Raw genomic sequence first — 15,378 nt, forward strand, 5'->3', positions numbered from 1 at the left:
GTTAACTGCCTTGTTCAGAACGACAGATTTGTACCATTGTCAGCTCGGGGATTCGATCCTGCAAACTTTCGATCACTGGCCCAATGCTCCTACCTGCCAAGCTACCTGCCACACCTATTATGGGTCTTGCTAACTCTAAACTATATGTCTCATTCAAGTCATTTTACAAACCTTGCATTAAATACAACATATTAGGCCTATAACCTGTGCAACATAATGCCTCCTCGTGAATAAGGACAGGGGAACCTCCATATTCCCTGTATTTTGACGCAAAAACATAATTAATCACACTACATCAACAACAAGTGAGCCGGTGAATAATTGAGAAATACATTTCGCATTAGTTACATTATGACTATCAATGATACTTCGAAAGGCCATAAAATCAAACTAAACGTTTCGGTCTCTTCTCTAGTACAAAACTTCTACATTGGACTATTTTACTATAGCGGAAGGATACTCGTAGTGTATAAAGTCGCTACCTGGCTGACGCTGGATAATTTGCAGTGTCGTTATGTGACGCTGCGTCTGATTGGTTAGACCAGACCCGCAATATTATGTATTGGCCGCAAGTATTGGCTAGGTCGGACCTGCATTGCACCAGTAACGCTAGATGGAAGTCCCATAAATGTAACAAAGTTAAAACCAATACGATTTACGCCCATAGGTTGTCTAATCTGCTCATTTTGTTAGATATGGAGATTACATTGTGGTTTACTAAAAGCTTTGGAAATGTAAGTATTTTGTGACAGCGGAGAGGACTACCGGGCAGGCAATGCTGAGATTCTATGCTGGGAGGTGCAAGACTTTCCATTGGATGATACGCTGCCTACTAGAAAATCATGTATAAATGTAAGAACGTAAGACTGGAGCGTCATCGTTGCGGTGGTGTAAATGCCTTTAATGGGGGAAAACACTGCTCTCTATATTTTATTTGAGAAGTTTTGCCTGCATAATAGTCCCTATGTTGTGTTTGTTGCTTATGTTGTAAATTCTACCTATTTCCTAGTGAGTTGAGTATGCTAATATCAAATGTTTTCAATGAAGGCTATTTTAGGATTGGCATAGGCTACAGTAGTTTATTCTGCAGATGGTGTTCAATTTCTGAAGGCAAATGTCAGATTTTATGCGACATTTGTTGGCCAAGAAGTGTGACCAGCCTAATTCTCATGTCCTGTCTGTCAGTGTACTTTTTTATAAAAACGCGCACTTAAGGCGCCACCTTGTGGTGGATGACGAGAATGATCTCTCCCTCTGGCCACAGAGAAATCCATTTCAGATCAATTCAATCTGTCAGAACATTAGTCTTTGAATAACCTAGGAAGTCTCTGCCTGAAATGAAGTTTGTTTTTTAAAGTCAGCTTCAAAACAGAAGTCGATGACAGCCTGACTGAAGAGATGTCCTCAGATACAGCGTGTCCATGATCTTTACCTCTTCAGTTGACTGAGACATCACTGAAAGGTCAACCTCCATCTCTGCCAATGACTCCACCCTGCAGAGAGAGAGAGGGAGAGAGAGAGAGAGAGAGAGAGAAAGAGAGAGAGAGAGAGATTCCACCTGTCTCTCTATTCCCACTCTGTCAGTTGACCCGTCAAATCTCAGTTCAGTGGTACACTGCATTTGTCATCAATAAAAAATTCTGAATATGAAATGTCCAGAGCATGGAAACAAGATGGTTAACCTTTGTCCTTTGACACTTTCACACTACATAGGCTTTATTACACAGTAATAACTGGGGGGGGGGGGGGCTAACTCCGCGGTCTAAGGCACTAGAGGCATCACTACAGACCCTTGTTTGATTCCAGGCTGTATCACAACCGGCTGTGATTTGTGCTGCGCCCTATGGGACTCCCATTGGCCCAGCGTCGTCCGGGTTTGGTCGTCATTGTAAATCATTTCTTAACTGACTGGCCAAGTTAAATTTAAAAACACCAGTAGTTATAACCACGTAGGCTAGGCCTACACATTCACTACCAACTGTCTCCCCTTGCTTGCAGGCCTGGTATGTCTCAGCTCAGAGTCACTCTGTTAATATCTGTGACAGGCCGTCTCCCCTGCCTGCTGGCCTGGTGTGGCTCAGCTCAGTCACTCTGTTAATATCTATGGCAGGCCAACCATCTCCCCTGCCTGCTGGCCTGGTGTGGCTCAGCTCAGTCACTCTGTTATTATCCATGGCAGGCCAACCGTCTCCCCTGCCTGCTGGCCTGGTGTGGCTCAGCTCAGTCACTCTGTTATTATCCATGGCAGGCCAACCGTCTCCCCTGCCTGCTGGCCTGGTGTGGCTCAGCTCAGTCACCCTCAAGTTATTATCCATGGCAGGCCAACCGTCTCCCCTGCCTGCTGGCCTGGTGTGGCTCAGCTCAGTCACTCTGTTATTATCCATGGCAGGTCAACCGTCTCCCCTGCCTGCTGGCCTGGTGTGGCTCAGCTCAGTCACCCTCAGTTATTATCCATGGCAGGTCAACCGTCTCCCCTGCCTGCTGGCCTGGTGTGGCTCAGCTCAGTCACCCTCAGTTATTATCCATGGCAGGTCAACCGTCTCCCCTGCCTGCTGGCCTGGTGTGGCTCAGCTCAGTCACTCTGTTATTATCCATGGCAGGTCAACCGTCTCCCCTGCCTGCTGGCCTGGTGTGGCTCAGCTCAGTCACTCTGTTATTATCCATGGCAGGTCAACCGTCTCCCCTGCCTGCTGGCCTGGTGTGGCTCAGCTCAGTCACCCTCAGTTATTATCCATGGCAGGTCAACCGTCTCCCCTGCCTGCTGGCCTGGTGTGGCTCAGCTCAGTCACTCTGTTATTATCCATGGCAGGTCAACCGTCTCCCCTGCCTGCTGGCCTGGTGTGGCTCAGCTCAGTCACCCTCAGTTATTATCCATGGCAGGCCAAAGGTCTCATTCCAGTGTTGCATTTGAACTACGTGACTGATTTAATAAGGGGATGTCAGAGAGAAAGAGGGCAGGGCTGCATGCAGCATTTTCACTCAAGCAAGCGTTGTGCTGAGTACCAAGTTACACTTGGCCCCCACATCAAGAGCAGTTAAATCAATGTTGCTTTTCTGCTGCGTGAATCAAATGAACTGCAGTGGCTGAGACGTCTTAGTTTGTGAACTTAAATTAAGATATGAAGATTATTTCCTGAGTTAATGAACCACAGTTATTGAATTGACCCACAAGTGGGTATGATGCATACCGTCTGCCAAGTAACACTGCTTCTACTGTAGCCAAGATTTCCAGGCTTCTCCAAACGGTTAGACACTAGCTACGCAACACTACCTCTACTAAAGTGAGATAACATGGAGGGGAATATATAATCATATATGGGACAATGAATAACAACACTTCTCTCACATTCAAACTCTTGTATTTATTGTCTGTCATATCATAGCACATAAAGGTAGACCGTGGGAGTGTTGAGTCCAACGTAACATGCAACAAAATATATCAAAACTCCGTTCTGTGAAGAGACAGCCAGACTCCTCTTTCACACTGCGGACTGGTCAGGGGTTATAGGTCAGGGGTTATAGGTTAGAGGTACAGGCCCTCTGGTGTGCCCTCCTGTTTCTTGTACAGCACATTCTCCTTGGACTTCTTGAAGTCTTCATTGGTGACCTTCATCCTGCGCTCTCTCAGGGCCATGAGGCCAGCCTCAGTACAGATGGCCTGAAGGATGAGAGGACAGGTTAGTCTCAGAAGATTATGGCTTTCAAATACAGATAGAAATGTAACAGAAAAAGGGCCCTGTTCAGACGGTTTCAAACTGTATCCTCGTCTCCATTTCTTTACAAATATCACTGATTTAACATGGTAAAATAGATGTAGTGGGAACATAGGAATGAGGGAGGAACAAAAGATGTACTGTAAAAGTAAAGAGCTGTCACAAGAGGGCAGCACAGTCAAGTCAATGGGAGTTTGTGTTCCAAACATCGTACTCCTCTGGTGTGCCTCGAGGCACTAATGTGTTCTACAGGCCTGTTTCCCCTAGGTAAATGTGTTCTACAGCCCTGTTTCCCCTAGGTTAATGTGTTCTACAGCCCCGTTTCCCCTAGGTAAATGTGTTCTACAGTCCTGTTTCCCCTAGGTTAATGTGTTCTACAGTCCTGTTTCCCCTGGGTAAATGTGTTCTACAGGCCTGTTTCCCCTAGGTTAATGTGTTCTACAGTCCTGTTTCCCCTAGGTTAATGTGTTCTACAGTCCTGTTTCCCCTAGGTAAATGTGTTCTACAGCCCTGTTTCCCCTAGGTAATGTGTTCTACAGTCCTGTTTCCCCTAGGTTAATGTGTTCTACAGTCCTGTTTCCCCTAGGTTAATGTGTTCTACAGTCCTGTTTCCCCTAGGTTAATGTGTTCTACAGTCCTGTTTCCCCTAGGTTAATGTGTTCTACAGTCCTGTTTCCCCTAGGTTAATGTGTTCTACAGTCCTGTTTCCCCTAGGTTAATGTGTTCTACAGTCCTGTTTCCCCTAGGTTAATGTGTTCTACAGTCCTGTTCCCCCTAGGTAATGTGTTCTACAGCCCTGTTTCCCCTAGGTAATGTGTTCTACAGCCCTGTTTCCCCTAGGTTAATGTGTTCTACAGTCCTGTTTCCCCTAGGTAAATGTGTTCTACAGCCCTGTTTCCCCTAGGTAATGTGTTCTACAGTCCTGTTTCCCCTAGGTTAATGTGTTCTACAGTCCTGTTTCCCCTAGGTTAATGTGTTCTACAGTCCTGTTTCCCCTAGGTTAATGTGTTCTACAGTCCTGTTTCCCCTAGGTTAATGTGTTCTACAGTCCTGTTTCCCCTAGGTAATGTGTTCTACAGTCCTGTTTCCCCTAGGTTAATGTGTTCTACAGTCCTGTTTCCCCTAGGTTAATGTGTTCTACAGTCCTGTTTCCCCTAGGTTAATGTGTTCTACAGTCCTGTTTCCCCTAGGTTAATGTGTTCTACAGTCCTGTTTCCCCTAGGTTAATGTGTTCTACAGTCCTGTTTCCCCTAGGTTAATGTGTTCTACAGTCCTGTTTCCCCTAGGTAAATGTGTTCTACAGCCCTGTTTCCCCTAGGTAAATGTGTTCTACAGCCCTGTTCCCCCTAGGTAATGTGTTCTACAGCCCTGTTCCCCCTAGGTAATGTGTTCTACAGCCCTGTTTCCCCTAGGTAATGTGTTCTACATCCCTGTTTCCCCTAGGTTAATGTGTTCTACAGTCCTGTTTCCCCTAGGTAATGTGTTCTACAGCCCTGTTTCCCCTAGGTGGTTTTCAAACATATGTAAGGCAACACTCAGAGCTAAAAAACACACAACATTCAATTGAAACCAATAGAGGTCAGTCATTTTTGGGCATGCACAGTGCTTGACTGGGGGGCCTACCTCATGTAAGTATTGGTAGTGGGAACCCTGGACAGCCATAGTGTGTGTTTGAGATGGACTACATTACAGTCAGACTGCGCAGAACTACTAATGATCCTACAAAAAAAGTGCATCTGGCCTACAGCGGTGGTGGAAACCCTGGCCAGCCATATTACCTTGATGTCAGCTCCTGATAGGTCATCTTTAGCTAAGATCAGGTCGTCCAGGGTGACGTCGTCTGCTACGGTCATCCTGCTGGTGTGGATGTTGAAGATCCTCCGCTTGGTCTTCTCATCAGGCAGGGGGAACTCGATCTTCCTGTCAATACGCCCTGGAAGAACCACATAACCAGGAGGTGAAGATGGCATGGAACATCACGAAGAGAATGGCTGTTTGGTTCTACTCATTCCGATTCTAGAATAGAATACTTATTGAGATGGACTCAACAGTGTGTGGAGATAAAGGTTGCTTTGCTCAAATGGCTTCAGTGAATGTTGTTGCTTTTGATTTGAGTTGTGTAGAAGAGCTTTGAGAGCTCCATCTGTTGTTCACTAATGAAAAGGTGTTCAGAATGAGGAAATTAAATCTGCATTCATTTTATAGTACAATCTCAATCCTCAATATACACCTTTATCCCTGTCCAAGTGTACAGCTCTATTGGTCCATTTATATATCAAAATGTCAAAATAGGCTCAATTTTTCAGATCCTGCTGAGAGCATCTTACCAGGCCTGATGAGGGCAGGGTCCAGAGTCTCTATCCTGTTGGTGGCCATGATCACCTTCACATCTCCTCTAGAGTCAAAACCATCCAGCTGGTTGAGAAGCTCCAGCAAAGTCCTCTGGATCTCCCGTTCTCCTCCAGAGTTAGAGTCATATCTGTGCGTGAGAGAAACACACAGTGGATAGTCCGAGTAGAGAAACAGTCCTGGGTTGTGTTCATTAGGGCACACAACTGAGGAAGATCTAAAAAGTTTTACAATGGAAAATAAACACGTGTCCAGGTAGTCCCTCTCCGTTTCAGTCTGTTTCCTTCCACTTCCGTGCCTAGTGAACACAACTCTGGAGCCCTGGTGTTACCAGTGGATCCAACTGGAAGTATTTTAGTACCTTTTAGTGCCGATGGCATCTATCTCATCGATGAAGACGATGGATGGTGCGTGTTCCTCTGCCACCCTGAACAGCTCTCTGACCAGCTTGGGCCCGTCCCCCAGGTACTTCTGAATCAGCTCAGAGCCCACCACACGCAGGAACGTAGCTGACGTCTGGTTGGCCACCGCCTTGGCCAGCAGGGTCTTACCTAACACAGAGAGGCAAACAGAGACATCAGCAGAGACACACAAACAGGCTCACACCGTTCATTACGTCATAGGATTTCAATGTCTGTTTGCCTGTACATACTGCTCGTTGCTATGCATGTCTCAGGGATTATGTACGTTGTTTTGGTGCTTCTTGTTGTGTAAACAGTTTTGAACAACTTTGGAAATCATTTCCTCTTGAATAACCAGGAACATTTTTCTAAAACAACTTAGCGTGGAAGAACGTGAATGGTTAAATATTGATCTAACTCACCAGTGCCAGGTGCTCCATAGAGGATGACTCCTTTAGGAGGCTTGATGCCCATCTCCTCATAGTACTCAGGGTGGGTGAGAGGCAGCTCCACGGACTCCTACAGTACAACATCAACTGTTATTATGGCAGTCACCATGAAATGTATAGTGTTAACGAACATGGGGAGTATAGTATGTCCCTCCCCTCTCAAGCTGTTTATACTGGTTAGTTACAGGGTAAAGACATGGTTATTACCACTGGTAGTTACTGTGTTACAGCTTGTAGTGTTATAAAGTCTATGTAATGTAGTGTTATAGAGTGTGTTATGTAGGGTGATGCCCTCTGTTGTGCCTTGATCATGTGGATCTGGCTGTCCAGACCTCCTATGTCAGATAGTAGCTGTGTTATAAAGTCTATGTAATGTAGTGTTATAGAGTGTGTTATGTAGGGTGATGCCCTCTGTTGTGCCTTGATCATGTGGATCTGGCTGTCCAGACCTATGTCAGATAGCTGCTGTGTTGTAAAGGCTGTGATCTTGTACCTTGATCTCCTGGATCTGGCTGTCCAGACCTCCTATGTCAGCGTAGGTCTCCTGAGGGGCCTTCTCCACCTTCATCACCGTGACCAGGGGATCAGTGTCGTCCATCAGGACACCAATCACAGCATGGACCTAGAGAACAAACATGGAACACAGTCAATCAACGTCACTCACACATCATAACAGAAATACGTTTCCCCACACAATGGGGACTTTGGCTTAACACACTTATATTGTCAAAGATTAAAAACATATAACATCTCGGTTTACAATGCAATTAATTAATGTAAAAATTATTAACGACAACAACAAGCCAAATTCAGAGGCTTCATTCCTGACTATGGGTAGACAGTTCTCTTTACTTTGTGGTTTAGTACAGAGCAGATATAAACTCAGCAAAAAAAGAAACGTCCCTTTTTCAGGACCCTGTCTTTCAAAGATAATCTGTAAAAATCTAAATAACTTCACAGATCTTCACTGTAAAGGGTTTAAACACTGTTTCCCATGCTTATTGTAATGGGTTTAAACACTGTTTCCCATGCTTATTGTAATGGGTTTAAACACTGGTTTCCCATGCTTATTGTAATGGGTTTAAACACTGTTTCCCATGCTTATTGTAATGGGTTTAAACACTGTTTCCCATGCTTATTGTAATGGGTTTAAACACTGTTTCCCATGCTTATTGTAATGGGTTTAAACACTGTTTCCCATGCTTATTGTAATGGGTTTAAACACTGGTTTCCCATGCTTATTGTAATGGGTTTAAACACTGGTTTCCCATGCTTATTGTAATGGGTTTAAACACTGTTTCCCATGCTTATTGTAATGGGTTTAAACACTGTTTCCCATGCTTATTGTAATGGGTTTAAACACTGTTTCCCATGCTTATTGTAATGGGTTTAAACACTGTTTCCCATGCTTATTGTAAAGGGTTTAAACACGGTTTCCCATGCTTATTGTAATGGGTTTAAACACTGTTTCCCATGCTTATTGTAATGGGTGTAAACACTGTTTCCCATGCTTATTGTAATGGGTTTAAACACTGTTTCCCATGCTTGTTCAATGAACCATAAACAATTAATGAACATGCACCTGTGGAGCGGTCGTTAAGACACTAACAGCTTACAGACGGTAGGCAATTTAGGTCACAGTTATGAAAACTTAGGACACTAAAGAGGCGTTTCTACTGAGTCTGAAAAACACCAAAAGAAAGATGCCCAGGGTCCCTGCTCATCTGTGTGAATGTGCCTTAGGCATGCTGCAAGGAGGCATGAGGACTGCCGATGTGGCCATGGCAATAAATTGCAATGTCTGTACTGTGAGACGCCTAAGACAGCGCTACAGGGAGACAGGACGGACAGCTGATCGTCCTCGCAGTGGCAGACCACGTGTAACAACATCTGCACAGGATCGGTACATCTGAACATCACACCTGCGGGACAGGTACAGGATGTCAACAACAACTGCCCGAGTTATACCAGGAAAGCACAATCCCGCCATCAGTGCTCAGACTGTCTGCAATAGGCTGAGAGAGGCTGGACTGATTGCTTGTAGGCCTGTTGTAAGGCAGGTCCTCACCAGTCATCACCGGCAACAACGTCCCCTATGAGCACAAACCCACTGTCGCTGGACCAGACAGGACTGGCAAAAAGTGCTCTTCACTGACGAGTCGCGGTTTTGTCTCACCAGGGGTGATGGTCGGATTTGCGTTTATCGTCGAAGGAATGAGCGTTACACCGAGGCCTGTACTCTGGAGTGGGATCGACTTGGAGGTGGAGGGTCCGTCATGGTCTGGGGTGGTGTGTCACTGCCTCGTCAGACTGAGCTTGTTGTCATTGCAGGCAATCTCAACGCTGTGTGTTACAGGGAAGACATCCTTCTCCCTCATGTGATATCCTTCCTGCAGGCTCATCCTGATATGACTCTCCAGCATGACAATGTCACCAGCCATAATACTGCTTGTTCTGTGCATGATTTCCTGCAAGACAGGAATGTCAGCGTTCTGCCACGGCCAGCGAAGACCCCGGATCTCAATCCCATAGAGCACGTCTATGGGATTGAGGGCTAGGGCCATTCCCCCCTGAAATGTCCGGGAACTTGCAGGTGCCTTGGTGGAAGAGCAAGAAGCAAGAACTGGCAAATCTGGTGCAGTCCATGAGGATATGATGCACTGCAGTACTTAATGCAGCAAGTGGCCACACCAGATACTGACTGTTACTTTTGACCCCCCCTTTGTTCTAAGTTGTCATAAATGTGACCTTAATTGCCTACTGTCTGTAAGCTGTTAGTGTCTTAACGACCGTTCCACAGGTGCATGATCATGAATTGTTTATGGTTCATTGAACAAGCATGGGAAACTTCACAGATCTTCATTGTAAAGGGTTTAAACCTTTACAATGAAGATCTGTGAAGGTACTTGGATTTTTACGAACAGGGTCCTGAGAAAGGGACATTTCTTTTTTTGCTGATTTTATATGTCAGTACCTTGTGGTTGAGTGGTACAGAGCAGATATGTCAGTAGCTTGTGGTTGAGTGGTACAGAGCAGATATGTCAATACCTTGTGGTTGAGTGGTACAGAGCAAATATGTCAGTACCTTGTGGTTGAGTGGTACAGAGCAGATATGTCAGTACCTTGTGGTTGAGTGGTACAGAGCAGATATGTCAGTACCTTGTGGTTGAGTGGTACAGAGCAGATATGTCAGTAGCTTGTGGTTGAGTGGTACAGAGCAGATATGTCAGTACCTTGTGGTTGAGTGGTACAGAGCAGATATGTCAGTACCTTGTGGTTGAGTGGTACAGAGCAGATATGTCAGTACCTTGTGGTTGAGTGGTACAGAGCAGATATGTCAGTACCTTGTGGTTGAGTGGTACAGAGCAGATATGTCAGTACCTTGTGGTTGAGTGGTACAGAGCAGATATGTCAGTACCTTGTGGTTGAGTGGTACAGAGCAGATATGTCAGTACCTTGTGGTTGAGTGGTACAGAGCAGATATGTCAGTACCTTGTGGTTGAGTGGTACAGAGCAGATATGTCAGTACCTTGTGGTTGAGCGGTACAGAGCAGATATGTCAGTACCTTGTGGTTGAGTGGTACAGAGCAGATATGTCAGTACCTTGTGGTTGAGCGGTACAGAGCAGATATGTCAGTAGCTTGTGGTTGAGTGGTACAGAGCAGATATGTCAGTAGCTTGTGGTTGAGTGGTACAGAGCAGATATGTCAGTACCTTGTGGTTGAGTAGTACAGAGCAGCCGGGCTCCAGCAGGTCTTTGTCTACGAAGGAGAGGATGCTGACATAGTGCTCTGACCCTACTGACGTAGACACGATGGCATGGTTGTCATCAATGATCTCCTCCAGGTTCCCCACAGACATGGGTGTTCCCCTCAGGTCATCCACCTTGGACCTCTCCTCCTGCAGAACAGGAAATACATGCAAAACAACTTATGAGTTGAATTGACATAGCCTAAGGCATGTTTCTCAAGTAAATCAAGTGATTCATTATTATCCCGTGAAAAGGGAAATTAATTTAGCAATCAGACACGTGGTTGTCCCACCTAGCCATCTTAAGACGAATGCACTAACTAAGTGGCTCTGAATAAGAATGTGGGCTAAATTACAAAAAAATATATATTTTTAAGTCAAATGTCCCACAGAGTTTACTGTATCAGTACTGTTTCTCCTTTAGTGGTTTCATCTGATAAACTACAGTAATATAGTATTATATATACACATACATACATACAATATGGTATTACAAACTCTGCGGCCAGTTTATTACGTACACCCCTTTACCTCCAGAACATCCTGAATTCTTCGTTGCATGGAAATGTGGCTCAATTGGTATCAAGGGACCTAATGTGTGCCAGGTAAACATTCCCCAACACCATTTCACCACCGCTACCAGACTGTACTGTTGACACCAGGCAAGACGGGGCCATGGACTCATCCTGCTTACGCCAAATCTTGACTCTGCCATCAACAGGAACCAGGATTTGTCGGACCAGGTAATGCTTTTCTCTCCTAAATTCTAGTAAACTCTAGATACTGTCATGGATAAAAAAGCCCAGGAGGCCGTTTCTGAGATACTGAAAACGACGCGCCTGGCACCGACGATCACGCCACGCTCAGAGTCACTTAGGTCAATCATTTTGACCATTCTAACGTGCAATCAAACAATAACTGAATGCCTGGATGCCTGCACCATCCTGGATGGATGCGAACTAGCAAGCCCGGCCACGTGGCTCACTGTCTGTAGGAACTAACCATCTTCGTGAACAGGATGGTGTACCTAATAAAGTAATATATATCTGTAGTCAGTACCTCCTGTTTTTCCTCCAGCGGTTTCATCTGCTCCTGGTTCCTGATGAACTCCTCCTCCATCAGCAGGTAGTCTTTGATCCTCTCCTGCTTCAGCAGCTTCAGACGGCAGTGGGTGTGAGGGGTGACTGCATACGTCAGGGGGAAACACACATAGCATACGTCAGGGGTAGGCAACATGCGGCCCAGGGACCAAAACCGGCCCACAAGTGATTATTTTTGTCCACCCAAAGTTTCTGGGGAGGTGGTGGTGTTAGTTTTGGTCTAAAAAGACTGACATCACCAGGAATTCCTTAAAAAAAAGTGTTTAGGAAATCTGTTCCCAAGTATTCCCACGAATAAAAATATGTGTTATGGCCCCCGCGGCTGAATCTAGTTGCCTACCCTTGCCATACATTATGAATATTGTTTCTCTTGACAAGCGAGTGAGTAAGAAATTACAAAGCTAGAGTTGGGAATGACATACAGAAAAACATGTAAAACACCAAGCTAGATATTGAGTTCATAGGTTATTTATAAAGATAACCATTTCCCTAAGTGAGGGGACATTAGTTACGCTACCTAAAGGTAGCTTGCTGGCCGCATCTGGTCCCTTGCTCTTCTTCTTCCTCTTCCCAACTCTGGTGGGGATGGGAGGCTCATACTTCTTCTTCTTGTCCTGTTGGCATATGATATGGTGACATGTTTTGTGGCAGTAGAATAATGCAGGTTAACACAGAAATCTGAAAGATCCAGCTGGTAGCTATAGAGATGGCGTTGTCAGAGGCTCTGATTGTTGCCATGTCATGCTCACCTTGTCATCCTTCTTGCCTCCACCAGGTCCATGGCCCCCACTTTGGCTTTGACCCTGAAATCATAAATACACACATTAGCTACATATCCTGGAGGTAGAATCAATCAATCGAGGCACCTTGAATCGAGCTTATTGTTGGTAACGTTAAACTTTATTAGCTAGCTGACATCTTTAGTTTCTTTAAGTTGGCCAGCTTTAGTTTATTTAAGTGCGATTCGTAATCGCCGCTATGAATTTCCTGATCGGGGAATCAACATGCTAGCTAGTTAGCTACCTGCAAACTGAACGCTGTAACGTTATTCAACTTAAGAGTTAACAGCTAGCTAACGTTAGCCAGCTAGCTAAGGTAGCTGACAATAATTAGGCTTTTATACCACGAAGGCGTTTAATTTTTTTTTAACAAATACATAAAATCGTGTTTTATGTATAAATTAAAAAGCTACATATTTAATATTAAGCTACAAAATCCGGTAAATCCTTGTAATATCTTATCAAAACATGAGCCAGAAAGAAATCTGCTTGCTCACTCACCATTGTTGCGTGTCGCTCTAAATTTACGTCACTACGGTGAATAAGGCATCTGGCATGAAAACTTTACGAGGCTTCGTTGATCTTCTTCTTCGATGGGGTATAAAGGGAGTTGGCATCCAATTTTAATGGTGCATTACCGCTACCAGCTGGGCGGGGTATTGAATAAGAAACATTGCAGGAAAGGGGGAAAACGATATCATACAAAATTAAGCACACCAACTAAGAAAACCCACTTCTTCAAATCACAGTCCACTCCAAAATACATCCCTACACAGGCTCAGAGGTCTGTGATGACGGAACATTCACTAACAGGATTTCTTGCACGGCCTCGGCTGTGAAATCACAAAGACCCCAAAACGTTCAGCGGCATTCACAATGATTCAAATTGTCTTACACTTCTTCTCCACTTGTGCCGTACATTTTATGACCACTGTAATAACAATTACGAAGTCCACCTTTTAACATGTAGCATTTCACTATCCCTCAGTTGATGAGGCTTTCTTTGATCCAATGGCAACCACCTTCTTCTTCTTCCTTCGTCTTGGTTTGCGCTGTGCAGTTTATAACCAATGCAAAAAAACGATACTAAGTCCACCTTTTTGTCAGGATGTCAGGATCCCGTTGGCGAGTAGCATTTACTGCTTTCTTTAATCCATCTACTATGGTTTCTTCAACGTTACTCCCTTCTTCCACTCTGGATAGGAGACTCACATAACCCAAATATACAGTACGAGTCAAACGTTTGGACACACCTACTCATTGAAGGGTTTTTATTAATTTAAAAAATATATATTTTATACCTTGTAGAATAATAGTGAAGACATAAAAACTATGAAATAACACATATGGAATCATGTAGTAGCCAAAAAAAGTGTTAAACAAATCAAAATATATGTTATATTTGAGATTCTTCAAAGTAGCCACCCTTTGCCTTGATGACAGCTTTACACACTCTTGGCATTCTCTCAACCAGCTTCATGAGTTAGTCAGTCACCTGGAATGTATTTAAATTAACAGGTGTGCCTTGTTAATTAAAAGTTAATGCATTTCATTCCCCAACAAGCTGGTTGATGTGGCTCTGGATCGGCACCACGTCCCAGGCAAGATCAGAGATCTCATACTGGACTAATAAAAACAGTTTCAGTTTGAGAGTCACATTTGGATCCACAACATCGGAATGGCACAGGCTTGAGAAAGGAATCATCCCGGGCTGCATCATTTCAGTGAAACTGTTCGCCCTTGCCATATCAGCTGAGGTGGTCTGGCATGTGACACCCTCCTATCAGTGCCTTCATGGACGACTTGACTTCGACAATAACATCTGTCCCAGGGAGTAGGTGGATTCAGATGCGGTTGGAGAAGCTTGTCGACCTGGGCACGGATGAGCTTAAAGCCAGCGAAGTCTAGATCCCTGGTGCTGAAGATGGGGAAAACAGTGGACAAGTTCCACTTCATCATTCAAGACACACAGATCCCATCCGTCACAGAGAAACTGGTAAAGAGTCTGGCCAAGCTGTTTCACAGCAGCCTGAGGGATACATCATCCATCAAGACATCCAACCAGGAGCTAGAAGAGTGGTTGGCTGCAGTGGACAAGTCAGGTTTACCTTGCAAGCTCAAGACCTGGATATACCAACATGGTGTCCTGCTACGAAACCTTTGAGAGAAGAGTCAGCAGCTACCTCTGCAAATGCCTGAGATTACCGTGAAGCCTGAGCAGCATCGCCCTGCACAGTCAGAAGAACAACTGAAGCTACACATCAGGAGCCTGAATGAGGAATTCATGTTGACCCGTACAAGGGAGGTGCTGCAATACAGGGAGACAAGACGAAAGTCTCCTAGGCTGGTATAGAAGTGAGGACAGGAAATGGAGTGCTCAGAATGAAAGGGAGCAGGCTAAGTCACGGCTATGGCACAGCGGCTATGGCCTTGGTAGCATTACAACAGCCTGCTACGACAAGGCCCAAAGGAAAGACAGGTGGAAGCTGGTGCAGGAGGAAGTGTGAGCAGCAGTCAAGGACGGAGTCAGCAGGAACGTTGGTAGTAACCAATATTTCAACAGCCAAGCTGTCTTCATCAGGGTGTAGTCCATGTCCTACTAAGCCCATCTAACCTGTTCTGCTGGGGTAAGGCTGATTCACCATCTGCTGTGCCTAAAGAGAGGAACCCTTGAGTACATCCTCAGCTGCTGCTCAAAAGCCATAGGCGAGGGTCGCAACTGCTGGCGCAACGACCTGGTGCTTAAAGCCATAGGCGAGGGTCGCAACTGCTGGTGCAACGACCTGGTGCTTAAAGCCATAGCAGTGGGATCAGCCATTGAAAGGGGATCAGCCACT

General features: G+C 45.1%; 1 protein-coding gene and 1 long non-coding RNA gene across 2 annotated transcripts; one reads left to right on the plus strand and one right to left on the minus strand.

Moving 5' to 3' along the window:
- The first annotated feature begins 596 nt into the window (after positions 1-596).
- Positions 597-1,669, plus strand: LOC118964470. The gene is made up of 2 exons (XR_005051526.1): positions 597-852; positions 1,358-1,669. It is a non-coding gene; the product is annotated as an uncharacterized LOC118964470 (long non-coding RNA).
- A 1,673-nt stretch (positions 1,670-3,342) lies between these two features.
- Positions 3,343-13,189, minus strand: LOC110522560 (26S proteasome regulatory subunit 4). The gene is made up of 11 exons (XM_036976195.1): positions 13,043-13,189; positions 12,512-12,565; positions 12,280-12,376; positions 11,722-11,846; positions 10,627-10,812; positions 7,406-7,534; positions 6,886-6,982; positions 6,424-6,613; positions 6,041-6,192; positions 5,492-5,646; positions 3,343-3,658 (listed from the first exon to the last, which is right to left on the minus strand). The coding sequence occupies exons 1-11, from the start codon at positions 13,043-13,045 to the stop codon at positions 3,524-3,526; spliced, it is 1,323 nt and encodes a 440-aa protein (XP_036832090.1). The 5' UTR covers positions 13,046-13,189; the 3' UTR covers positions 3,343-3,523.
- Between the last annotated feature and the right edge of the window lie 2,189 nt (positions 13,190-15,378).

This window comes from Oncorhynchus mykiss, chromosome 4 (assembly GCF_013265735.2).
Source record: "Oncorhynchus mykiss isolate Arlee chromosome 4, USDA_OmykA_1.1, whole genome shotgun sequence".
In the NCBI taxonomy this organism is placed as follows: Eukaryota; Metazoa; Chordata; class Actinopteri; order Salmoniformes; family Salmonidae; genus Oncorhynchus; species Oncorhynchus mykiss.

What these genes read in the sequence shown, in the direction of transcription:
- LOC110522560 (XM_036976195.1), bottom strand. An exon ending in GCCAGATCCAGGAGATCAAG is followed by an intron (nt 6,983 to 7,405) that starts GTACAAGATCAC and finishes GTTGTACTGTAG; the next exon opens with GAGTCCGTGGAGCTGCCTCT. An exon ending in CCCTGCCCTCATCAGGCCTG is followed by an intron (nt 5,647 to 6,040) that starts GTAAGATGCTCT and finishes TGGTTCTTCCAG; the next exon opens with GGCGTATTGACAGGAAGATC.